Source organism: Hemiscyllium ocellatum, chromosome 25 (genome assembly GCF_020745735.1).
Source record: "Hemiscyllium ocellatum isolate sHemOce1 chromosome 25, sHemOce1.pat.X.cur, whole genome shotgun sequence".
NCBI lineage: Eukaryota > Metazoa > Chordata > Chondrichthyes > Orectolobiformes > Hemiscylliidae > Hemiscyllium > Hemiscyllium ocellatum.
The window spans coordinates 36,609,164-36,636,701 of record NC_083425.1 but is presented as its reverse complement, the minus strand read 5'-3'; the positions used below and the strand labels follow the sequence as shown (position 1 = coordinate 36,636,701).

The window sequence follows — 27,538 nt, the reverse complement described above, 5'->3', positions numbered from 1 at the left end:
CTCAGTGTCTAAGAACAATGTTGTTTGAAGGCTTGCTTTTACTGTGATGGAAGGTTTAGCTCTTTCTGTTACTGTTGGGAACAGATCCTGAAAAGAAGTCAAAGCTGCTGACCTTCTATGGACTTCAATTCATAACTCTGGTCACTCCTTCATATTCTCCCAAGCATCATTTTGCACCTGTAGGTCAGAGTGAATGTTAAGATTGTATTGCACTGTGACAGGGAAGAATATATGGAGTCTTATCCTTACCCAATCTAGGATGATTTCCAACTTTCACAGTGACTAGGAGTCAGACCATCTGTGTGCACCATTATCCTTCTACTCCAATATTCAGTCCTGTTCTTCCACCTTCAGTGACTTGTTGACATGCATTCCAAGGATCTCTCATTTCCTCTAATCCTTCCAATATCCTCCATATATTGCATATTCCCTTACTTTGTTTGCTCCTCTACACTGGGGAGACAGGATGCCAACTCACAGAATGTTCAGGTAACATCTCTGGGACACACGCACCGGATATCTCCACTGCCCTGTGGCCAGCCACTTCAACACCCCCTCCCACTCCGCCAATTACATGCAAGTCCTGGGCCTCCTCCACTGCCAAATCCAAGCCACCCGAAGACTGGAGGAAGAACGCTTCATCTTCCATCTTGGGCCCTCTAACCACATGGCATCAATGTCAACTTTACCAGTTTCCTTATCTCCCCTCTTCTCACCTAATCTTAGATCCAACCCTACAACTCAACATCACCCTTTTGAACAGTTCTACCCATCCATCTTCCTTCCCACTTATCCACTCCACCCTCCCCTCTGACCTATCACTATCATTATCACCCCTCCCCCCCCTCGCTTGCATCTACCTATCACCTTCCCGGCTACCTTCACTCCACTCTTCCCTCCTATTTATCTGTCTGTGCGCCCCCCCCCCCCCCCCCCCCCCCATATTTCTGATGAAGGGCTTATGCCAGAAACATTAACTCTCCTGCTGCCCGGATGCTGCCTGACCTGCTATGCTTTTCTAGTGCCACACTTTTCAACTCTGCTCCTCTAAACATGCAACCTCACATTTCTCTGGATTAAATTCCATTTGCCACATGCCCATCCATTCAACCAAGGCATTGATATCCTTCTTTACTCAACAGCCATCCTTTTCATTACCAAACACAATAGCCAATTTTTATGTTGTCTACAAATTTCCCAATCACGCCTCCCACATTTAAGTATAAAATACTAATAGTTACCACAAACAGCACCAGACCTGATGCTATACCCTGTGGAACATGACTGGAAACTGCTTTCCATTTACAAAAATATCTGACATTACCTTTCATTTCCTGTCACTAAGTGGATTTTGAATCCAACTCCACATTCCCCTGACTTATGTGTTTTTTTCGTGACCAGTCTGCCGCGTGGGACCTTGTCAAACGCCTTACTAAAATCTATGTTGACAACATCTACTACACTACCCTCATCAATCCTCCTTGTTACTTCCTCAAGAAATCCAATCAAGTTAATAATACACAACCTCACCTTTAAAAAATAACGTTGACTATTCCTGATTAATCAATGCCTGCTTAAGTAGCATAGAACCCTACCTCTCAGAATTCAGTCTTCTGACCAGGGTCAGACTGACCAGCCTGGAATTATTTTGGCCTATCTCTTGCACACTTTTTGAATAATGGTACCATGGTAAAATAATTTGAGGTTTGAAAGGGAGATTGCAAGATGCTTCAAACTTTTTCCAAATAGTATGTGGGAACTTAACAGCTAGTACGGTTTGGTAACATCTTTGTTTTGTTAGTGGCTCTGTTGTAACTCTAACAGCCATTGTATTAACTTCCCAATTCCAGAAATCCCATCCAATCAGAGAGGATTAGTGAGATGATGTGCCATATGCCAAAGGGATAATATCTGGTTAAAGGGATTAGCAGAGGTCACAGCGACCGAAGTGAACATGGAGATCTGAGGCTTCAGCACTCACCGGAATAGAGAGGAGACATTGGAAAGCCACCCCACCCCAGCCCCAATCCTTGTATCCACTCTCCCAATCAGATCTCTCCCTCCTACCTTACCTGGCGTTCCTGTGTGGGATCTGAGAGGCTGTAGTAATATATTCTTCAAAAGCCAGGATGTAAAGACCAACATATCCAACCAAACAGTCATAGAACGAAGTGACCAAGGAAGTCAATTACATTCTGATTCTCCTAACCTAGAGACAGTGTACCAAGGGATTCAGAAAGGCAGAATGGCAAGAAAAGTAAGTGGCATAACAATAGGTACAAGTTTCAACTCCACAATCTGACTATCCCAGTATTTTTCTAAATGGGAGATCCTGAGGATAAAGGAGGAGAAAGTGAGGTCTGCAGATGCTGGAGATCAGAGCTGAAAATGTGTTGCTGGAAAAGCGCAGCAGGTCAGGCAGCATCCAAGGACCAGGAGAATCGACGTTTCGGGCATAAGCCCTTCTTCAGATCCTGAGAATAACATATCTCATAGCTCCACTCATTCTTTTCTCTCCAGGCACCTCACATCCCCATCTGAACGGCCAACATTCAAACTCACCTTCCTCATCCTGTTGCCCTTTAAGTCCCACACCGTGCAGTCACCCTCCATAAATGATGCCCTCTCTTACTCTTCATACAGTCCATTTCTATGACTCTAATAAGTTTCAGTTTTCTCTTCTTGAAGGGGAAGAGAGTACAGAACTCCAAGGAGAGGCTAAGAACTAGATGGGAAAGATGGCCCTCTGATGATAGCCAACTTGTCAACGTCTGGCGAAGAAGTCTTCTCTCAAGAAGCTGCAGAGCAGTAAATGCCATGAGACAGAACCCCTGGGACAGTTGCACAGGTATATCAGGAAAGCTGATCTCCTGATTCTTGAATTTGTAAGGGCTCTCGCCTACTCAGGCATTTGGAGGAATATCTATTTGAAGACAAGGCAACTGGTGCTGTTGGTGTTGCTGCTATACTTCATCCTGCACGTTCGGAATCCCCTCCAACTGGATTTTGTGAAATATAAAAAAGAACGTCAAACTCCATAGTGCTGCAAATAAAAGCCAACCCTCAGCACAATTATGCAGGGGTTAAATTCAAGCAGTGACTCGGCATGGGATAGTGATGCAGGAAAATGCCATTACCTGTCACTGCCTGATACAATCAAGACATTGATCACTTAATTTAATAATATTGGTACCTGCCTATTATTACTATGATGAATTCCCTTTGAGAGAAATGGATCATTCAAACCTTTGTCCACTTAAGGGCTAGGTGCTGTTACTGTGTCATTTCCAAACAACAGGGGAGATGTTTTGAACCAATGTAAACTGATCATGTTGCCTGAACTTTTTTTCATGGAAAAGGATTTCATTGTTTAATTGATCATGCCTGACTGGTCTGTGTACTATTTGTTGAAGTAAACTGGGTACTTTTTCAGTACCCTATCCATTAAGAGAATTGAGAAGTGATCTCATCGTAACATACAATATTTTGTAGAGACTTGATAGGGTAGACACTGATAAAGTAGATTGTTTCCATTGCTTTCTGACTATGAAACAAAGAGGCACAGTCTCAGAATAACGTACTGATCATTTAGGACTGAGATAAGGAGAAATTATTTCAAAGTGCCAAATATCTGGAATTCTCTACACCAGATGATTGTGGATGCTGTTTGGTTGAATATAATTAAGGCTGGGCTAGACAGAGTTTTGGTCTCTCAATAAATCAAGGGATATGGGAAGTGGGCAGGAAAGTTAAGTCGAAAGCCAAGATCCACCATAAGTACACTATGTAGCAGAGCAGGCTCAAAGGGCTGAATGGCCTACACCTGCTCTTATTTCATGCCTTCTTCTTAAGCATTTCCCTGTCTGTAACAAACATGAATACACCTGCTGTGGATTTCCAACTCTTTTGTTTTGAGCTTTGATTGACACAGAGCTTTGATCTCATGTCTCCCTTGAGCATTCCCTCAGAGACACCACTGAATTCACAAATCTCAATTTAAGGCAATCGTAAAAGGAAGAGAAATAGGAATATATTTTGGCAATTTGTTTCCAAGCATTTTCTGTTTCAGGTCAAGTTTGTTATTTGATTGAACACAGAACAAAGCTCATTCATTGTTTCATTGCAGCAGAATCAGGAATGCATCAGTCTCAGAGGAAATGGCCAGGTTACTGTGACATAAACTTCCAGAGTTACTGTGGCATAAGTTTACAGATCTTTCCTAAGATTAAAACTCAAACTACCACAGAAACTTGCACTTCCTTAATACCTTTCACATAGGGAGAAATATCTCCCAATGAGCTTCACAGGAATATGATCATATAAAACTCAACAACAGGAGACAGCAGCATCTTAAAGGAGGAAAACAAGAGAGAGGTAGGGAGATTGATAGAGGGAGTTCCAGAGTTTAGGGCTCTTCAGGCAGCTGAAGACGCAAGTAATGAACATGTATGACAGCCTGACCCTAATCAGTATTGTGAGATTTTCAAAACCCCAGTGAAGGGCTCTTGTGGTGCAGTGACAGTATCTCTACTCCTGGATTAAGAGACCCGGGTTCAAGTCTCATCTGTTTGAGAGGAGTTTAATAAGAGGAGTTTGATTTTTAAAAAATGTAGAACATTTTTCAAAGCCCTCTGCCAACACGCATTCTTTCTGCCAGTTATTTAGAAAATGTAGTTAAACAGGTATGTGACAGGATAGTGCAGCAGATATTTAACAATATGGTATTCACATGATAGGGAAAAGCAAAAGCTGAAGCTGGAATTCTGAAATAAAGTCAAAAACCTCTGGAAATACGCTGCAGGTTTGGTATACCTGTACAAAGAGAAATAGTTTCAGATCATGACCTTTCATCAGAAAGGAAAAAAACATTAATAATAGAGCAATGCTAGAGACTTTTCCCTAGGGCAGGATTGACTGGTACGAGAAGTTATAGTTTGAAGATACTAGGAGGAAGGTATAAAGGAGGCTTTAGAGGTAGGTTCTTTACACAGAGAGTCGTGAATGCATGAATGTGTTGCCAGCTGTGGTGGTGGAAGCAGAGTTCCTGGGGACATTTAAGTGACTGCTGGACATGCACATAGATAGCAGTGAGTTGAAGAGTGCGTAGGTTAAGATACTATATTTTACATTAGGATTAAATCTTAGCACAACATCGTTTTCTATGTTCTATGTCTAATGTTTAAGCTCTTCAGCCTGGAATGAGCTGCCAGAGGAAGTGGTGGAGGCTGATACAATTGCAACATTTAGAAGGCATTTGGATGGGAATATGAATAGGAAGGGTTTGGAGGGATATGGGCCAGGTACTGGCAGGTGGAACTAGATTGGGTTGGGATGTCTGGTCAGCATGGACTGATTGGACTGAAGGGCCCATTTTCATGCTGTACATCTCTATGACTCTATGACTCTGACCCAGATCTTAGTTAATTTCTCTCTGATCCATCCCTTCCTTTAGGAGAAAGTGAGGACTGCAGATGCTGGAGATCAGAGCTGAAATGTGTTGCTGGAAAAGCGCAGCAGGTTAGGTAGCATCCAAGGAGCAGGAGAATCTACATTTCCTGAGCCCTTCTTTTGGAAATCCCTTCCTTTAAACTCATCTCATGCTAGATTTACAATACCTTCTTTCCCTTCTCTGACATTAAATGATCTGACTTAAGCAAAGGACTCAGTTTTTTTTACTCCTTTACTTTAATGAATTTTGTGACTGGTACCAATGTTGAGCTCTTCTGTCATCTTCGTCTTTGTGGCCGTTTTCTTTGGCAAGGAGACATTACCCTACACTTACAACTGCCTCAAGTATTCTCTCTCCCACCTCCCACTCCTTTCATTAACAATTGCTAGTGTGACATTAGTTATCATAATTCCTCTGCCCCCTTCTCTCACTGTATATGGCCTCCTTCTAAACTTCTGTGCTTCAGTTTCTCAGGTCCAACACTGCAGCCTGAATTGTCCTAAGTGAAGTGACTAGTGGGAGGCAGGAAAATCCTTAGCTTCACCTGAAAAAGTGGCTCCAGACTAGAATTTTCATTACTGTGAACTTTGACTCTTTGAAGAGTTAGATTGACTTAATGAAGATTGTGGAGATTTAGGGTGTATTGCTGTCCAGTTATGGAGATGGCCATGTTGGGAATACAACTGTGGGTTGTACAAAGGAAGCCACACCTTTAAAAGGCCCTGGTGAAAATCAGAAACTCCTGGAATGAGGTTGGGATTGACATGCAATTAGGACTCCCCCAAGGGCTCTCCTGTCATCCCCAAACTAAAACAGGCCTAAAGAAAGAGATGCTGTTGTCTGGCCAAGTGACTTCTACCTGGTCGGAGCCGAATGTCAACTCTCCAGGCACTTCCTCCTCCTGGACCATGGCCCCATTTTTGAACATCACGCCATTGACTCCAGGACTGTCACTGACCTCCTCTCTCTGGGCGGCTTTCCACCTCAGCAGGCTGGAGGGGCCGAATGGCCTACTCCTCTGTCATTTGTCCAGGTCTGACTTCTCCTTTCTCACCTGAGAAAGACTAAGAACGGCAGGTTTTTTTTGAACAATCAGGTTTTTCAACGGCAGCGTGGATCGGCAGAAAGTCAGTGTCCGGTAAATTCGCAGTGACCTTGCTGACCGGCCATAGGGTTGTGACCTGGGATGGTGAAAATGTGTTTTGGAAAATTGCACTTAGCTTTCTCTCAGCGCCGGGGTGAGGGGGTTATCAGGAAAACTGACTCACATCTTGCCTTGTCTTTGATGGAATGTTCTGTTAGTGCCAGCAGCAGTGTCCTTGTCCCTAGTTATCCTGGTTATCCAGGACAATCCTTACTCTCTGTTCGCATTTGAGTGCAGGCAGGCAGCAGAGGGTCTGACTCCCTGCACCAGGCTCCTTCACCCTCTCTCTGACACTCACTCACGTTTCCCCCCTCTCTAAGGCAAAGGTTCTCTGTGAAAGGCTGTAATTCAGGACTGGAGGAGGAGACTGCACCGTCTGCATCAGATGGACGCGAGTGCGTCTTCCCTCGACTCACACCCCCCCCCAATCCAAAAACAAACCGCACTCAGAGCTGGGAATGAATCAGCGAGAGAGGGATTGCAGTGTGGAGTGAGGGGCAGTCTAACCCCGCGGAGGACACCCATGGGGCGGTACACATCTCTGCCCAGCGCCGGTAGATCAGGTGAGTGCACGGCGGCTGGGAGCGAGAGGACGGGGAACCCTGCAGTTACTCAGCAGCAGCAGCGGCTCCAGCTCCAAGGTCAGGGACAAGCGGCGTCGCTGCTTGATGCAGTGGCGGTGGGTTCAGTCCCCCCCTCCCCAGGCAAAGGTTATTATACCGCGGCCGGCTGCTGCTGAGGTGGGTGGTGAGGGGCTGTGTATGGGGGCGAGCACTGCGATTAACCCCGGCTTTATTCAGATGGCAGACGTAGCTCAGGATGAGAGGACGGAGTGAAAGGAGGGGGGGCAGGGAAAGGGAAATGGCAAGGAAGGGGCACAGGGGCAGTGAAGAGCTGGAGTGATCGTGGGGGAAGGAAGGAGTGAGGAGAGAGAGAGACAAACTAATTAGGGAAACTTGTATTCTGTGTAAAATCATAGAATGGCAGAGCATAATAGGGGACCACTTGGTCCATTTGTTTTTATGTTAGTGTCTTGAATGGACGACCCAATTAGTCTCCCCAGCATGTTCCCATTGCCCTGCCATATTTTTTCCTTGGAGTATTAATCCAATTCTATTCTGAAAGTTACCATGGAGTCTGCTTTCCATTATTACCCTTTTAGGCAGCACTCTACAGATCACAATAACTTACTAAGTAAATACTCATTCCCCCTCCCCCCCCCCAACTTTTGTCTTTTGTCAAACACTTTATAATCTGCGGCCGTTGGAAATAATGTGACCTTAATTACTCTCTCAAAACAATTCATGATCCTGAACGTTGTCACTAAATCTCCCCTTAACCTTCTCAGCTCTCGGGCAAACAACACATTTTCCAAAGAAGAATGAGATTGGTCTTGAAATGTCCACCCTGTTCTCTCTCCGCAGATGCCACCTGGCCTCTTGCATTTCCTCAGCATTTTCAGTTTTTATTTCAGATTTCCAACATCTGCAAAAATTTGCTTTTATTTGATTTCCTAAAATATTCCTTAGGATTAATGGTGAAAAATAATTTCTGAACAGCTGAGATTGAAGATTTGTAATCTGCTAGTTATTGTCTGGATATGATTGTATGGATCTGAATCACTGTGAAGTGTTCAGTAAAAAAAAATCAATCTCTCTTCTCCTGACCCATATGTTGTTAATATTCAGATACATAATCATTTACTATATGCCAATTCCCTGGCAACGGATTTTAACTTCCCTATAACATAACTTGATGTTTGTTTTCAACATTTAAAAACAAATTTTAATGAGATTATTTGCAAAGGTAGAAAAAAATCATAGGATTGGAGAGAGCTCTGTAACATCTGTTAGAAATTGGGGATTATGGGGAGATCAAACAGAGATGACTGAGTACACTCTGGCAGGATTTCACAAGGGGAATTCCTCAAGTGTCTGCTGGAATCTGTACTTTTACCACATTAATTCATAAAGTGGCAGAAACTTCCATGCTGGAGTTGATAGTTGGCAATTAACTAATCTTGTTGTGAAGTTGCCTCTACAAAGTGTTTTCCTGATGCACCAATGCTTATGATATTTCCCAGAGCTTAAGAACTAAGTGTAGATAATCCATAGACATTTGTTACAAAAATGATTTACGTACAAGCATTACATTCCACAAACACATGGGTATCTGGGCTAATTTTAATCTACTGTATATGGACAGAGCTGAAAATGTGTTGCTGGAAAAGCGCAGCAGGTCGGGCAGCATCCAAAGAGCAGGAGAATCGACGTTTCGGGCATGAGCCCTTCTTCAGAGCAGCATGTAGAGTGTTGTGCTTCAGGTGATCTGACATAAGATGGAAAATGAGCACTTTGTACCCTCGAGTCACATGTTGTGAAACAGTGATGCTTTCATGGGCATTTCTTTCAAAGACAAACTGACATGCTGACTGTAAGATATAACGCAACAGCCGTTCTTTCCAAAAAAAATCTGCTACACTTGTTTGGTAACTGTCTTGCTGCTGATTGCTATCACCTGAGTATTCATAAATCCGACAGTACAGAAGAGGCCCTTTGGCCCATCAAGTCTGCACTGTTAAAAATATGCTATTACCTACACCAGTCCCACTTTCCTGCACTAGCCCATGACACTGTTATGGTGGTTCAATTGGTCATCCAAGAACTTTTTAAAGGTTGTGAGGTTTTTTGCATCAAATACCGCCACAAGCAGTGTATTCCAGGCACCCACCACTCTCTGGGTGAAAAATGTTTTCCTCAAATTCTCTTTAAAACTCCTTCCTTTCACTTTAAAATTATCCCTCTGCTTATTGACCCTTTGTCTAAGGGGAACAATTGTTTTCCATTCACCCTGTCAATGCCCCTCATAGTTTTATATCCCTCGAGTACGTTCCTCCCTCAACATTTACTGCTCTAAAGAAAACAACCTGAGGTTATCCAGCCTCTCTGCATTGCTGAAATGCTCCATCCCAGACAACAGCCTGGTGAATCTCCTTTGCATCACCTTACTGCAATCACATCCTGCCTATAGTGTGGTGACTAGAACTGTGCACAGTAATCCAGCTGTACAGCTCCAACGTGACCTCCCTGCTATGCCACAACTGATAAATGCAAGTATCCCATATGCATTCTTAACTAACATACTAACCTGTCCTGCAGGCTTCAGGGACATGTGGATAAACACTCCAAGCTCCTATTCCTGTGAACTTCCAACTTCTGCCATTCATTGAGTACTACCGTGTCTTGTTACTTCTTCCAAAGTCCATCACCTCACCTTCTCAGGGTTAAATTCCTTCTGCCACAGATCTGACCATTTAAGCAATCCATTTAAATCCTCCTGTAACCTAACACCTTCCTTCTTACTGTCAACCACCCAGTCAATCTTTGCATCATGGCATCATTGCCTGCATATTCTCAATTACATTATTTATGAATATCATAAACAATATGGGGCCCGGCACTAATCTCTGTGGTACACCACTACACACTGGCCTCCAGTCACACAAACACTCTGAGTACTGTCAGTAAGCCAATTTTGGATCCAACTTGCCAAGTTACTATGGATCCTATGAGCTTTTATCACCCTTATCAGTTTCCCATATGGGGCTTCATCAAAGACCTTGGTGAAATCCATAGAGAATCAGAGTCATACAGCATGGAGACAGACCCTTCAGTCCATCTCATCCAAGCCAACCAAGTTTCCCAAATGTAACTAATTCCACTTGCCAGTGTTTGGCCCATATCCCTCTAAACTTTTGTTTATTCCATGTACAAACTACTCTCTGTGTGAAAAGGTTGCCCCTCAGGTCCCTTTTGTGGGAAAGAGAAAGATGGTCTGCCAAAAAAAGGAGCGAGATTGGGGTAAGGTGGTAAGGGTTGTCTAGGCTTGGTACTCCTACATTTCATCCTAAATGAAACATATTGAGCCTATACTTCCCCTGTGCCTTTTAGAACATCTCCCTCTGTTCTGCTGTAGATTTACCCTCAACGAACTGTTCCCAGTCCGTTTTTGCCAAATCCTGCCTAATTTTAATAAAATCCGCCTTACCCCAATCTAGCTCCTTTTTTTTGCAGACCATCTTCCTCTTTCCCACAACAAACATAAAACATGGTATGGCAGGATGTGTGGACAGAAAGAGTTAATGTTTTGGATCCAGTGACCTGAAACAATAATTCTGCTGTCTCTCCACAGATGCTGCCACATCTGTTGAAGTTTTCATACTCTTTCCGTTTTTGTTTCTGATTTCCAGCATCCACAGTTCGTTTTCTTTTAAAACATAAGGTGCTGTAGTTGCTATTATGCTACAGCTTCTGCTTCTGCACTGTCACCTTGAACAATTGGATCCAGCACCACACCATCCCTCATAGGACCATCTATATGTTCACATTAAAAGCTCTCCTTTATAAATTTTAAAAATTTATTCTCTCATGGTGGTGGTGGTGAGGTGCCATCTGCTGTAGGTAGACCCACAATGCCCTTATGGAGAGAACACTAGGACTTTGACCAAGTGACAGTGAAGAAACTTAATGTATTTTCAGGATATATATTTCCAGAATATCGGGATGGTTAGTGGCTTGGAGGGGAACTTGCACATGGTGGGGTTCACATGTTGTCCTTCTAGAATATTTGTCTAAGAATTTTGGACAAATAAATGAAGTGTATCTGGTAGATAGTACACACTGACGTTACTGAGCAACGGTGGTGGAGGGAGTGAATGCTTTTGGATGAGGTGTCAATCAAGCAAGTTCCTTTAGATTAGATTATTTACAGTGTGGAAACAGGCCCTTCGGCCCAACAAGCCCACACCAACCCTCCGAAGAGCAACCCACCCAGACCCATTCCCCTACATCCAACACTATGGACAATTTAGCACGGTCAATTCACCTGACCTGCACATTTTTTGGACTGTGGGAAGAAATTGGAGCACCCGGAGGAAACCCACACAGACACGGGGAGAATGTGCAAACTCCACACAGACAGTTGCCTGAGGCGGGAATTGAACCCAGGTCTCTGGCGTTGTGAGGCAGCAGTGCTAACCACTGAGCCACCATGCTGCCCCAGATTCAAATTCTACCATCTGCCATGGTGGGATTTTGCCTTGTGGAAAGGCTTTGGGGAGTCAGGAGATGAGTTAACTGCTGCAATATTCCTAACTCTGACTTGCATTGTGTTCATGTGGCAAGTCTGTTTGAGTTTCTGATCAATGGTAAGGCCCAGAGTGTAGATCTTGGGAGATTCAGTGATGGTAAAATCATTGAACGTCATGGGGCAAGTAATATTCACACCACACAAATGCCAAACAGTGATCATCTCTAGTAATAGACAATCTAATCACTTAATTTTGTGGTCACTCCCACTGTGTAGCCTCGAACACTTATCAGCCCAACCCTTGAATATTGTCCCGGTCTTGTTGCATTTGAACATCTGAGGAGTTGTAAATGGTGCTGAACATAGTGCAGTCAACAGCAAAATCTGCACTGCTGACCTTATGATAGTGGGAAGGCCATTGATGAAGCAGCTGAAGATGTTTGGGCTTAGGACACTAATCTGACAAACTCCTGCAGAGTCATAGAATAACAGAGATGTACAGCACAGAAACAGGCCAACTCGTCCATGCCGACCAGATATCCTAACCTAATCTGGTTCTGAACTCCCCCACCCCAGGGAAAAGACTTTGTCTATTTATCTTATCCATGCTCCTCATGATTTTATAAATCTCTTTTAAGTTACCCCTCAGCTTCTGACACTCAAGGGAAAACAGCCCCACCCTATTCAGCCTCTCCCTTTGGAGGCTGAAACCCTCCAATTCTGGCAGCATCCTTGTAAATCTTTTCTGAACGCTTTCAAGTTTCGCAACATCCTTCCAATAGGAAGGAGACCAGAATTGCACGCAATATTCCTACAGTGGCCTAACCAATGTCCTGTACATCTGCAACATGACCTCCCAACTCCTGTACTCAATACACTAACCAATAAGTGAAAGCATACCAAATGCCTTCTTCACTATCCTATCTACCTGCGGTTCCACTTTCAAGGAGCTATGAACCTGCATTCCAACATCTTTGTTCAGCAACATTCCACAGCACCTTACTATTAAGTGTATAAGTCCTGCTCTGATTTGCTTTTCCAAAATTCAGCACCTCGCATTTATCTAAATTAAACTCCATCTGCCACTTCTCAGCTCATTGGCCCATCTGATCAAGAACCGGTTGTACTAACAGGTAACCTTGTTCATTGTCCACTGCACCTCCAACTTTGGTGTCATCTGCAAACTTACTACCTATACCTCTTATGCTCACATCCAAATCATTTATGTAAATGACGAAAAGCAGAGGACCCCACACCGAACCTTGTGGCACTCCACTGGACATAGGCCTCCAGTCTGAAAAGCAACCCTTCACCACCACCCTCTGTCTTTTACCTTCGAGCCAGTTCTGTATCCAAATAGCTTGTTCTCCCTGTATTCCATGAAATTTGATCTTGCTAAACAGTTTCCCATGAGGAACTTCGTCGAACGTCTTACTGAAGTCCATATAGATCACATCTACTGATGTGCCTTCATCAGTCCTCTTTGTTACTTCTTCAAAAAAACTTAATCAAATTTGTGAGACATGATTTCCCACACAAAGTCATGCTATCCCTTATCAGTCCCTGCCTTTCCAAATAGATGTAAATCCTGGTGGAGATGTCTGACCTCAAACAACTGCAACCATCTTCCTATGTGCCAGGTATGACTCCAAACAGCAGAGTATTTTCCTTCTGACACCCATTGATTCCAGATTTGCTTGGGCTCCTTGATGCTACACTCGCTCGATGTCAAGCGCTATCACTCTCACCTCACCTCTCCTCTGGGATTCATCTCTTTTGTCCATGTTTGAACCAAGACTGTAATGAGGTCAGGAACTGAGTGGCCTTGGTGGAACCCAAACTGGGCATCACTGAGCAGGCTATTGCTGGGTAGGTGTTGCTTGATAGCGCTGTTGATGACACCTTCCTTCACTTTACTGATGATTAAGAGCAGACTGATGGGGCGGTAATTGGCCGGGTTGGATTTGTCCTGCTTTTTGTGTTTAGGACATACCTGGGCAATTTTTATATTTAATTTTATATTTCAAGAAATCTGTCACCTGTGAGCTTTGATTATCCCAATTAATATTGAGGTAGTTGCAATTCCCTAATATAATTACCTTATTATTAACTTGCATGTCTTAGTATTGTTACTCACATGTTCATGTAAGATTGATAATCCATACATAGGTCTGAACTGGCTGAGTAATATGATCTGAGCTGGTTGCATATTTTAGAAACCTTTGCTGGTATCCAAGTGTTGTATTTCTAACTCACATTCACTGCCCAGTGCACGGTTTCGGTAATTGAGTACCTTCTCACTTATGTATCTCTTTAGTTCTCCTCTATCTGTGATGAAGAATACCTCCTGCCTCAGAATGATTGGACAGTTGCTTCCTGGGCAAGCTAGTTCACACTTGTCTTCTCCGTGTAAGTTGAGCGGGGATGGCAATCTCATCTTCAGTGGTTCTGCACATAAATACATCAATGCAATGGGAAATTCTTGATGTGTTGCTTGACATTTAATCATCAGTTGATTTAGTAGGAGGTTCCATGCATTCTGCTAGAAAACTTGAGCATGGACAGTGGGGCCATGATGTGATTTGAGTCACTCCCACTTAATACAAATCTTGAAATGGCTTGCCAGTGTACTGTGGTCCCCTCTCAGACATTCTCAGATATTATCAGATTGGGACACTGAATAAACTGAAAATAGGATTCATCAAGTCAACAGCAGTTGCACTCATTGTGTGGATAAGTCATTGAACAATGGGAAATGGAGAGAAGTAATCCATCTGAAGATGTAATGTTCTGGTGTGGTATGAATAGGTCTTTTGCTACTTTCATCCAAGGAGTAAGTGAAACATTGTGTGGGTGCAAAAGCTTCCTGTGTTACAATGTTGAGATATTTGGTATACCTCACATGCATTCTGGAGTCATTGAATATCTTGATTCATCCCTGGCCAGTGCATCGATTCCCATGCTAGCCTGTCTTTTAGGATGGGTTGTGGTTATAAGTTGGTACGAGCACTCATGTCAACTTTAGCTTTAGTGTGTTTGACCTTGTCTTTTCAGGACAAATGCTATTAATGGTGGCAAAAGCTTCTGATCACCTTTTATCATTGACATGGTGTGTGAAGTTAACAACCTTAAAACATTGATTATCTTCTGAAATTTGCCTTTCTCTTAGTTGTCTCTGAAACTCATTGAAATGTTAACTCTTTCCTTATTGCCAGTGTTGTTGTGTTGTATCACCTTATTGGTTACCTGTGTTTCATTCTGGGCTCGGAATCAGATTGTCTGCCCGTATGCCCAGAGTCCCATGGCACCACATACCTTACAGATAAGAAGAAATGCTGAATGGTTTTTGCGTAAGTGTGATAAACTGCATTTGTTACTGATTTTGTTGTTTTTGGTGTACTTTGCTGATTGTAACAATAGTGTTGGTTACATGTAAAGCATGTAATTGTTGATGGCCTGCTGCTATAGCATCCATCCTCAAGTAATGCATCAATTACAAGGTTCCTTTTCTTGCATGACGGATTGTTCATAAAGGCCTTAATTGTTATGGAGGAATGAATCATCTCAATGGGTCACTCTGACAGTTTTTCTTTGGAAAAGTCCCAGACCTGCACTTTGCAGTCCATCTTCCAATAAGCTGGTCATTGACTCTTGGGGTTGCTGTCTGTAAGTGGAATATAATAGCACTGATATTTCAGTTGATTAAATCCTATTAGTTTACTGGTTAGACCCTAGCCGTACTCTAGCCATATACTGTGTTTGATTTTATTACATCAGGAAATGTATTTTAAGCTTGGCTGTTCAGGACTGAAATCAGGAAGCACTTCCTCACACAGAGGCTGGTAGAGATCAGGAATTCATCCCCTCCCCCTACCCAGAAAATTGTGGGCTGCTTCCTGAAATTTCCAAGACAGAGTTAGAGAGCTCCTGCTGTGTCCCTCCCATAAGATCCTCATGTTGGCTGAGAGTAATTTATATTGTACATACAGCACTGCCCACAATAGCTCAATATAATGGAGGGGGCATGATATGCAATTTCTTATATCTTCTAAGTCGTTGAGAATCTTGCAGTGTAAAACTGATCTCTGCTGGTAATCGGTGTAACTTCTGCAAAAATCCACAGATACAACATGGAAGCAACACGGATGGCATTCAGCCATTACCTACAAGTATTTGCTGATCAGTTGGTTAACAGCAGACAATCAGGAAACATTTCCACCTGACTGTGCCATCCAGCCCCAACCTAGGTTTTCATTCCTTGATTGAAAGGACTGTGGGTTGTGCCAATATGTATGAAAATCTATTAATCCTCTTGACTGGCTCCTGCCACCATTGACAGAGCCAGCCATGGGCTCAATGAGCAGCAGTCTGACTTTGCCTCAGGACCCGATGTAGGCCTCAGCAAATTGTCCAGCATGATTGCCAATGAGTGCAACCCTGTGAATGTCACCTTTCAGGTCAGAACCAAGGCCCCATCTGTAAGAGTGGAAATGATGGCATGGTATTTGCTGAAAAGGGGCAGTTTGGGTCAACATTTGCTCCTCATTAAACTCTAATAGAAATAGAATAATCAGTTCTTTATTTTACTGCCGCTCGCCATTGAAATTTTCACTTTTGAGACTAATGTTTGATGTATTATATATCAAAGGATATGGAGTGTTATATAGTGACAGACCTGCACCCACCAATACTGTATCCCAATGTTTTACAATGATAGACCTGCACTCCCACCAATATTACATCCCAATGTTTTACAGTGACAGACCTGCACCTACCAGTACAGTACACCACCATGAATACAATGACGGAAATGTACTCACCGTATGGTACCCCATTGTTATACAGTGACAGACTGGGGCCACCAATGATGAAACCTAGGGTTCTGCAATGACAGACCTGTGCTCAGCATTATGGTCCTTGAGTATAGTAGTCATGTTGAGGTCGTACAAGACATTGGTGAGGCCACTTCTGGAGTACTGTATCCAGTTCTGGTCGCTCAGTTAGAGAAAGGATATTATTAGGCTGGAGAGGATTCGAAAGAGTTTTACCAGGAAGTTGCTGGGTATGGAAGGTTTGCATTATAAAGAAAGGCTAGATAGGCTGGGACTTTTTTCACTGGAGCTTAAGACATTGAGAGATGACCTTATACAAAATAATGAGGGGTAAACATAGAGTTAATGGTAGTTTTTTTCCCCCCTAGGATGGGAGAAGATTAGGGGGCATGTTTTTAGGTGAGAGGAGAGAGATTTAAAAAAAGACACGAGGAACAAATTTGTTACACAGAAGATGGCTTGTGTGTGGAAAGAACTTCCTGAGGAAGTGGTGGGTGTGGGTATAATTACAATGTTCAAAAGACATTTGAATAAGTACATGAATAGAAAAGGTTTGGAAGATATGGACCAGCAACAGGCAGGTGGGGCTAGTTTAGTTTGGAATTATGTTTGGCATAGACTGGTTTGAGTGAAAGGTCTGTTTCCGTGCTGTATGACTCTGACTAAGTGTTTCTTTGTCACAGACCTTTCCCCAACAGTCCTGTAACTGAGTGTTGTGCAGTGACAGACCTAAACCATCCTTCCCCCATTCTATATCTAAGGTTTGATCTGTCTAGCACATGCTATACCTATTCCAAGAGTAATAATTGCCAAGCCTGGGTTTCTGAAATTCCATGATCCTAATTTCAAATATTGACACCCCTCATCTGGATGAACACAAAATTACCCGTGCCTATAGGTGGAAGATTGTTACATGATAAATATTTTTACTCTCTCAGCCTGTCTTGCGGCTCTAATCCCCATCTGATGTGTTGGCTTTGATTTAATCTTCCATTCACTAGATGCAAAAGTCATTGATAACTCAAATCAAAAACTGTATGATTGACCCTTTCTGTAATGCTTCTTGTCATCAGTTAGGCCTCCACAACAGCGAGAGGCCCATTGGCTCATTGCATCCACGTAATGGATCATCAAGTGCTGATCTACATTACTGTGTTTTGCAGCTCTTGGCCTGTACCCTTGTATGCCATGCCTCTTCAAGTGATCATTTAAGTATTTCTGAAATGTTGAGAAGGTTCCTGCCTCTATTACTCTTTCAGGATGCCCACCACCTTCCGAGTGGAAACATTCTTCCTTAAATCCCCTCCAAAGTTCCTGCCCTTTACCTTAAACTGTGCCTTCTGGTTATTGATCCCTGTCTGAAGAGGAGTTAATTCGTCCTATCTACTTTAACTATGCTCCTTGTAATTTGTACCTAAGAGATTTAATAACAAACAGGAATGAGATGTTTCCCTTTTGTCCTCCTAAACTCATTAACTTCTCACATTCGTGACAAGTGAGCACCTCTGGTAAGGCCAGTGTTATTACCCCTTCTTAACTGTCCTCGAGAAGTGACGGGACATGGAATGAGGGTGGGGGTGGGAGGTGGGGGTGGGTGGATGTGGGGGAAGAGAGATTGAAGAAAACCAGCAGAAGGTGGATAGGTTGATGAAATGAGGGAGTCAGTGGGTAGGTGGTTACAAGGAATATGGGATGAGGTAGCAGGATAGGATTGAGGGGCATATGGAGGAGGTTATTAGATGGACATTGTGGGATATGGGGAGATGATGGTTAAGTGGGATAAGGGACATAGGAGAGGAGGCTATGTTTACTAGCCTATACCTGTTCTAATTATTTTTTCTGATCTATTTTCCCAATTAATGCGTTTACATATTTGCATTTTAATGTATGGCTATCTGCTGATGCCATACTGCTGATTAGATTGTTGACTTATCTCCGTTTCTGAGAATTTGTGTAAAACTAACACTGGGAACACAGAATTATTTTGTGACGTTGTAATATGGTGTCCATGAAATCATCACAGCTCTGATTCGACTGGAAAATTCCGCTCTGACAGGGTCACTGCTGCTTCGTGCTGATGTGTTATCATGCTGGTGGAAGAACAGCTGAGTAAATGAAAGAGCTAGTATTTATGCAGCACCTTTCACATCCTTACGATGTCCAGGACACAGCACTGCTGAGATGGGGGGGGGAGATATAGATTTGCATTCACATCTTCATCTTCATTGTAATCTGTGGCATAGTTGCCATTAGAAGGTATACTCCTGCTGTTAATTACTGACAATTGAACTTGTGCTGTATCTGCTCTGGATTGTCACCGACTCACTGAGATCCAATGGAAGCTGCACAGTTTGGCATTCATTGAAGTTAATTTCTGTAAATTGGCTTTGCGTGACTATTTGCTATTATTGGATAATTTAATTGCATTTTGTGGTGAGTGACTTCTGAGAATAGAAACCTTTCTGAGCAGCCAGTCCATTATTGTGACACAAATGAGTTGGAACCATAGCTAGTTGTGGCTCTCTGAGTGATAACTATTTTCTGCAATAATCCTCACTCTCTTGACATAAACTCTAGAATTTATATTGTATCGTTCAGCATGGCAGGACCTCCCAAAATGCTTCAGTCCCTGATGTAGGAAATGCAGCAACTAATTTGTACGCAGCAAACTCCCTCAAGCAACAATATGATAAAGACCAATCACATGTTTCTATGATGTTGGTTGAGGGTTAGATATTAGACAAGACACTATAGACAACTCGGTTACTCTGCTTGAATGGTGCCACGGGGAATAGGAAAATGAGTAAGCTATTAACTCTCCTGTTTTATCCTCAGATAAAGCTGACCTGCAGCCTGACTCCCAGTAGCTGCCTTTGCCCTTTTTGATTTGCTACATCCAACAGAGGGAGCACACATGGCCTTGCTTGAGCATCTCATCTGACGGGCAGCATTTCTGACAGTGTGGAATTCTTCAATACTGGATTAGAAAGCCCACCTCAGTTTGGTGCTCAAATCCTGAAACAGGGCTTGAACCCACAATATTCTGACCCAGGTGAGAGTGTTAACACTGAGCCAAGGCTGACAGTCAAACTGGAGTGATGTGTCTTGTTGGGTGCAATAAGATTACATTGCCAAGGAGTGACATATCCTGAATGTCCAGCTAGGGAGCTGAACATCTTACTGAATGGCAATAGGGGATGGGGATGAGGGATGGCATTAGGGGATGGTAGTGAGCTGTGAGGGATTGAAGCAAGTAAAACTCACCCATAGAATCCTCATCCTGATGTTTTCTTTATTTATTTTGTGGCTGTAATTCACATGGACAGCACAGAGTGAGATTGGAATCACATGTAGGCAGGATCAGGTAAATTGAGTAGATTCCCTTCCCTGACGGACATCAGTGAACCAGGTAAAGGATCCATGACCATTGTGGATTTGCAGACCAGATGGTCTACAAATTACAAATTTGTTACATGCACTGTCACAGCTTACCATAGAGTAATTTGAACTGTTGGCTGGGCTCAATGGGCCAAATGATCTATTTTATGTTCTTACCCTTTTATCCAACTATAAGATCAAAGTAACCACCATACCCTTCATTTTACTATCATCAACATGCCTATCCAAAAGCTTGGTATAACATCGAGGGCCGAAGGGTCTGTACTGTCCTGTACTGTTCTCATACCTAGAACTATTGGTACTAGTGTAATACCATAACCTCAATGTGACCCTTCACTTTGTCCCCAAATGTTGGTTAGCTTTTATTCAAGTGTATTTTCAAGATGAATGTGCGAACCTGCAGCCCATATCTACCTCCACCCCTCAATTATTACATTACACCCTCCCTTTCTATTAACAACTCCCTCTCATATGCCCACACTTCTCTTTTGCCTTCTTCCTTAACTCTAAATAGACCTCCCTTATGTTTTGGAAAAATTGTGAATTGAGTTGATTGATTGTAAAATAGACTTTTACGGACTGATACACAAATAAATATAAGTAATAGTAGGTTACCAAGAGCATATTAAAAAAGTTCTCTCTTATTAATATATTTTATTTATAAGTGTTTGTAACCTTACAGTTTGAACTGTAAGGGGATGGTAGTGAGCTGTGAGGGATTGAAGCAAGTAAAATTCAGGTTTGATGTTCTGAAATGCCTCAATACTTGTTGCAATGAAGTGTGATATTTACAATGCACATTCCATGACAAAGATCCGCTCCAGGGGTTTTATATAGTTTTGTTCAGGGGCTGGGATTTGAAAAAAACAACAGCAAAGAATGAGAGATTATTGCTGGTTCAGTAAAAATGCGAAGCTAAGAAATTAAACTCTTGACATCCACCATAGTTAACTCTTTCCTAATTATCATCACCTCTGTCCAGTGTAAATGAAGGATAGGAGCTGCACATGGATATAATCACTCAGGTCTGGTAAACATCCTTGTGAACTACACCTTCTCTATGGGGGCTGTTTGTATCAAATTGTTGTATGCAGTATTATGTAAAATCAGGCCTCTATATATAATCACAATCCTCTGAGTGTGACCTGACCAAGGTTCTATACATGATTAACATAACCTACTGACTTTTCTTGAAACTAACCTTTTAAAATGAACCTCAACGTTTAGTTTCCATTTTGTTTGGCTGCATTTATCTGCATCACTGCATTTTGAGATTTGTACATCTGTGTTTTCAGATCCCATTTGGTCCTCTATCCTATTTAGATTCTCCTGGGCTCTGGCCTCCTTATTCATCCTTCCAAAATGAAGCAGCTCAGAGCCAGTTACAGTTAATTATACAAATAAGTTAAAATAATGCATACAAAGCCTGGATAAAAACCAAACCATTAATTTGAAAAAGAAAAGACCCAGGTGGATGAATTAATTAAACTAAATGTTATAAGTAAGTAAAGAAACATATTTGGAGGTTCATTTAGCACCTGAGATATATAAATAAATAAATAACTGAGCCACTTCAACATTTACATTAGGATAGACATGGCAGTACTAGCAGGATGGTAGTCACTGAGAGTTTGTGGACAGTCAGGTTATTTGAACACATTCCCAAGTCCAGGGGACATTCCCAAAGAGGTGGGGAATCAAGGCCACAGTATTACAAAGTTGAACTGACCCTCACAGCATGCTGAGGTTGGCAGCGTATTGGGAACAGGATGTTGTGCGGCTCAGTGAGGGGCCACAAGGATGAAACGCCACAGTTCTGACTCTCAATAGCCCTGTGGAGGAGTTTCCCTTCCCTGGAGATAGTCCTGCTAGCTTCAGGCCTCTTTAATCAGCATCTCTGGTCTTCAAGTTGAGTTGCTGTCACAATCACCTACCTACCTGAGCAGTGTCTACTTCCCCCACAGTGGACAGCAGTCTGAAATCACTGCATACTCTCTGATTGAGACTCTAACCTCACTTGTGAGCCTACCTCCCACTCTTCACAGGACCATGAGGTGTGCAGGTAAGATAAAAATTGGCCATGCTAAATTGTCCATAGTGTTCAGGGATGTGTTGGGCATTTTGAAAAACTTGAGTAGACAATTCCCAGGGCCTGACGGGATATATCCTAGGATTATGTGGGAAGTAAGAGAGGAAATTGCAGAACCGTTGGCAATGATCTTTTCGTCTTCACTGTCAATGGGGGTGGTGCCAGGGAACTGGAGAGTGCTGAATGTTGTGCCCCTCAAAGTTGTGAGAAGATTTGTAGCTCGGGTGCTCGTTGTTGTGGTTCTGTTCGCCGAGCTGGGAGTTTTTGTTGCAAATGTTTCGGACCCCCTCTAGGTGACATCCTCAGTGCTTGGGAGCCTCCTGTGAAGCGCTTCTGTGCTGATTCCTCCGGCATTTATAGTGGTTTGAATCTGCCGCTTCCGGTTGACAACCAGAAGCGGCAGATTCAAACCACTATAAATGCCGGAGGAATCAGCACAGAAGCGCTTCACAGGAGGCTCCCTAGCACTGAGGATGTCACCTAGAAAGGGGCCGAAACGTTTGCAACAAAAACTCCCAGTTGTGCCCCTGTTCAAAAAAGTGAATAGGGATAACCCCGGGAATTACAGGCCAGTTAGTTTTACTTCGGTGGTAGGCAAAGTAATGGAAAGGGTACTGAGGGATAGGATTTATGAGTATCTGGAAAGACACTGCTTGATTAGGGACAGCCAGCACGGATCTGTGAGGGGTAGGTCTTGCCTTACAAGTCTTATTGAATTCTTTGAGGAGGTGACCAAGCATGTGGATAAGGGTAGAGCAGTGGATGTAGTGTACATGGATTTTAGTAAGGCATTTGATAAGGTTCCCCATGGTAGGCTTATGCGGAAAGTCAGGAGGCATAGGAAAGTGGGAAGTTTGGCCAGTTGGATAGAGAACTGGCTAACCGGTCGAAGTCAGAGTGTTGTGGTAAATGGTAAATATTCAGCCTGGAGCCCAGTTACAAGTGGAGTTCCGCAGGGATCATTTCTGGGTCCTCTGCTGTTAGTAATTTTTATTAATGACTTGGAAGAGGGAGTCGAAGGATGGGTCAGTAAATTTGCAGACGATACGAAGATTGGTGGAGTTGTGGATAGTGAGGAGGGCTGTTGTTGGCTGCAAAGGGACTTAGATATGATGCGGAGCTGGGCTGAGGAGTGGCAGATGGAGTTCAACCCTATCAAGTGTGAGGCTGTCCATTTTGGAAGGACAAATAAGAATGCGGAATACAGGATTAACCGTAAGGTTCTTAGTAAGGTGGAGGAGCAGAGGGATCTTGGGGTCTATGTTCATAGATCTTTGAAAGTTGCCACTCAGGTGGATAGAGCTTGTAGGAAGGCCTATGATGTATTAGCGTTCATTAGCAGAGGGATTGAATTCAAGAGTCGTGAGGTGATGTTGCAACTGTATAGGACCTTGGTAAGGCCACATTTGGAGTACTATGTGCAGTTCTGGTCACCTCATTTTAGGAAAGATGTGGAAGCTTTGTAGAGGGTGCAGAAGAGATTTACCAGGATGTTGCCTGGAATGGAGAATAGGTCGTACGAGGATAGGTTGAGAGTGCTAGGCCTTTTCTCATTGGAACGGAGAAGGATGAGGGGTGACTTGATAGAGGTTTATAAGATGATCAGGGGAATAGATAGAATAGACAGAGACTTTTTCCCCGGGTACAACAGAGTGTTACAAGGGGACATATATTTAGGTGAAGAGTGGAAGGTAAAGGGGGGATGTCAGGGGTAGGTTCTTTACCCAGAGAGTGGTCGGGGCATGGAATGCGCTGCCTGTGGGAGTGGCAGAGTCAGAATCATTGGTGACCTTTAAGCGGCAATTGGATAGGTGCAGGGATAGGTGCTTAAGCTAGGACAAGTGTTCGGCACAACATCGTGGGCCGAAGGGCCTGTTCTGTGCTGTATTGTTCTATGTTCTACGTAGGTTAGATGCATTAGTCAGGGGTAAATGTAGAGTACAGTAATAGGGTAGGAGAATGGGTCTGGGTGGGTTGCTCTTCGGAGGGTTGGGCCGAAGGGCCTGTTTCCACACTGTAGGGATTCTATGATACTCTGGTGGGAGTGTCCAAAACAAGGGGGCTTATCCTTAAGATTGGAGGTAGACCATTCAGGGTAATGTTAGGAAGCACATCTTCACAAAAGAGGGTTGTGGAAATCTGGAGTTCTCTCTCTCTGAAAAATCTGTTGAGGTTGAGCAATTGCAAATTGCATCCTCTGCCACTTCCGCCACCTATAAACAGACCCCACCACCAGGGATATATTTCCCTTCCCATCACTAACCACGTTCCGCAGAGACCATTTCCTCCATGACTCCCTTGTTAGGCCATGGTCCCCACAACCCATGCTCCACTTCCAGCCCTTCCCCTGCCACCGCAGGAATAGCAAAACCTGCGCCTACACCTCCCCCCTCACCTCCATTCAAGGCCCCAAAGAATTCTTCCACACTTGACAGAGATTTGCCTGTACTTCCACAGATGTCACCTACTGTGTCCATTGCTCTCGGTGTAGTCTGTATGTTGGGGAGACAGGATACCAATTTGTGGAATGTCTCCAAGAATATCTCTGGGACACACATGCATTAAACAACCCCACCACCCTGTGGCTGAACTCTGTAACTCCCCCTCCCACTCCGCCAAGGACATGCAAGTCCTGGGCCTCATCCACTGCCAAACTCTAGCCACTTGATACCTGAAGGAAGAGTGCCTCATCTTCCCCCTTTGGACCCTCCAACCACACGGGATCAATGTCGATTTCACCAGTTTCTTCATTTTTCCCTCCCCCCACCTTATCCCAGATCCAAACTTCTGACTTGGCACTGTCCTCTTGAACTGTCCTACCTGTCCATCTTCCTTCCCAACTATATGTTCCACCTTCCTTTTTGACCTATCACCATCACCCCCCACATCCATCTACCTATTACATTCCCAGTAACCTTCCCCCAGCTCCATCACCTCCATTTATCTCTTAGCCCTCTTAGACCACCTCCTCATTCCTGATGAAGGGCTTATGCCTGAAACATGGACTCTCCTGCTCCCCAGATGCTGCCTGACCGGCTGTGCTTTTCCAGCAGCACACTTTTCGGCAATTGCAAACTTTGAAGCTGAGAAAAGAAAAGATTTTGATTTTAGAAGGTTTAAAGGGTTGTGCAACAAATTGAGATCAACAGAGTTAAGGTACAAATCAGCAACTATCTGAAGAAGGGCTTATGCCCGAAACGTCGATTCTTCTGTTCCTTTGATGCTGCCTGACCTGCTGCGCTTTTCCAGCAACACATTTTTAAGCAACTATCTAATTATGGTACAGAAAAGGTTTGAGGGGGCTGAATGACCTCCTCCTGCACTTATACCGTTCTTGTGCTGTGGCTCCCATCCTTACAATGAGTTATTTTGTTTCTATTTCTGTTTAGTTTGCTTCCCCTGTTGTGTGCACACTCTGTTCTCCCAGTCAGAAGTTTAAGTTCAAGTTCCACTTCAGAACCTTGCGCACACAATTTCACTCCTTTATCACTGAAATAGATTCATATTAAATTGTGGCTGCTGGAAATCTGAACAAAAACAGAATGTGCTGGATAAACCCAGCAGATCTGGCAGCATCCGCAGAGAGAAAAAACAGAATTAACGTTTCGAGTCCAGTGATCTTTTATGAGAACAGTTCTGTTTCTGTACCTGGTTCGATTGTTAAGGATTAAAAGTGGTGGGGGGCACAGGAAGTACAGATTGTTCTATTGAGAAGAAGCCTCAAGGTATTTATTCTTGTAGCCAATCGCAAAAGCATTGAGTCTGAATGTGGATAGACTTTTAATCTCCAAAGAGGCAGTGTTACGAGTATCAGATCACATGGAAAATTAGGATTTGACTGTTTATTTGGTTTGAAGGTTGAATGAAGTCAGAATCCTAAAGGATAGCCAATCTACATTTCTACCTGTGTATAATATAGATTTACATTATCATGAGAAGGGAAGGATGCATAAGAAACTTCTGTAGGATAAAAATTCTAAGTTCTTCTAAAAGATCTCTCTCACTTTGACAGACATGTACAGTCTGCAAGGATCCTGAGAGAGAGAATAGCTAAACATGGCAAATCTCTGTATTTCACTGTTCAGGGATGCAGGTGGGAACTTGCATTTGAATCAAAAAGCTTTGTGAAGAATGAAGTGAAAAGGTTTGTCTATTTTGAATAACTTCAGGATAAACTCTGAACCCTTGGTTGTGGTTCTGTTCGCCGAGCTGGGAATTTGTGTTGCGTCCCTTGTCTAGTAGTGTTGTCCCAGTTAAACTCATATTGCTTGTCATCTGCGTGTGTGGCTACTAAGGATAGCTGGTCAGGTTATTTCGTGGCTAGTTGGTGTTCATGGATGGGGATTATTAGCTGTCTTCCTGTTTGTCCTATGTAGTGTTTTGTGCAGTCCTTGAATGGGATTTTGTACACTACGTTGGTTTTGCTCATGCTGGGTATCGGTCCTTTATCCTGGTGAGTTGTTGTCTGAGAGTAGCTGTTGATTTGTGTGCTGTTATGAGTCCTAATGGTTGTAGTAGTCTCACCAGGAGTTGGATAGAGCTCTCAAGGATAGTGGAATCAAGGGTTATGGAGATAAGGCAGGAACAGGATACTGATTAAGGATGATCAGCCATGATCATATTGAATGGTGGTGCAGGCTCAAAGGGCAGAATGGCCTACTCCTGCACCTATTGTCTATTGTCTATTGCCTTAGTAGCCACGCACACAGATGACAAGCAACATGAGTTCGACTGGGACAACACTACTATTATAGAACAGCCAGGGAATTCCTAGAGGCATGCCACTCATCCACAGATTCTATCAACAAACACATCGACCTGGACCCAATATACCAGCCACTACAGCGGATAGCAACTGACAACCGGAAGTGGCTGAGACAAACCACTATAAATGCCGGAGGAAACATCACGAAGCGCTTCACAGGAGGCTCCCAAGCACTGAAGATGTTACCTAGATGGGATGAAACGTCTGCAACACAAATTCCCAGCTTGGCGAACAGAACCATAACAACGAGCACCCGAGCTACAAATCTTCTCACAAACTCTGAACCCTTGGGTTAAAAGTTACCTGGCTGGGACTGGAAGAGAATGAAAGTAAATCCCCATGAGCTAAGAATCACTTTGGAGTAGGTCTGGGAGAATTGAAAATCTACTTGGGGGACACTGTAAAGTATAACTATGAAGTGGGAGATTTTTGGCCATTGTATATGTTTGCAGGAGAGAGTTATATTCGATAGTTTAGTTTAAAGTATATGTTGCCTACAGAAAAAGTGTTCAGTTAATGTTGCTTTTGGTTTGTTTGTTGTAGTAAGTGTTGTAAAACTTGAACTCTTATGTGATCCCTTAAGTTGGTCTTTGTGAAATTCTGATTTCTTCTTAAAAGTTACAGACTCCACAGTAATTTTCATGCTGATCCAGCCGGGTCCTCCTGTCCTGTGGTCACAATTAAGTGGCAGATGTAATTTATTATAAGTAAGTCTATTGTGTTAATTCAGGAGAGTAGGTTAGATAGGCACATAGTTACTGTTAAAGTAGCT

The 27,538-nt window shown here is 43.2% G+C and overlaps 1 protein-coding gene across 5 annotated transcripts in view; it reads left to right on the top strand.

The window, feature by feature from the left end:
* The first annotated feature begins 6,929 nt into the window (after window positions 1-6,929).
* Window positions 6,930-27,538, top strand: part of LOC132827829 (epsin-2-like) — a 95,478-nt gene continuing 74,869 nt past the window's right edge. For 3 of the 5 annotated variants that reach the window (XM_060844570.1, XM_060844569.1, XM_060844572.1), the window contains exon 1: window positions 6,930-7,156. In XM_060844570.1, coding sequence (XP_060700553.1) covers window positions 6,979-7,156 — 178 coding nt within the window. In that variant the 5' untranslated portion in view covers window positions 6,930-6,978. Of the gene's footprint in view, window positions 7,157-19,429; window positions 19,566-27,538 lie in introns of those variants that run through there. The other 2 variants (XM_060844571.1, XM_060844573.1) reach the window with 2 other exon arrangements.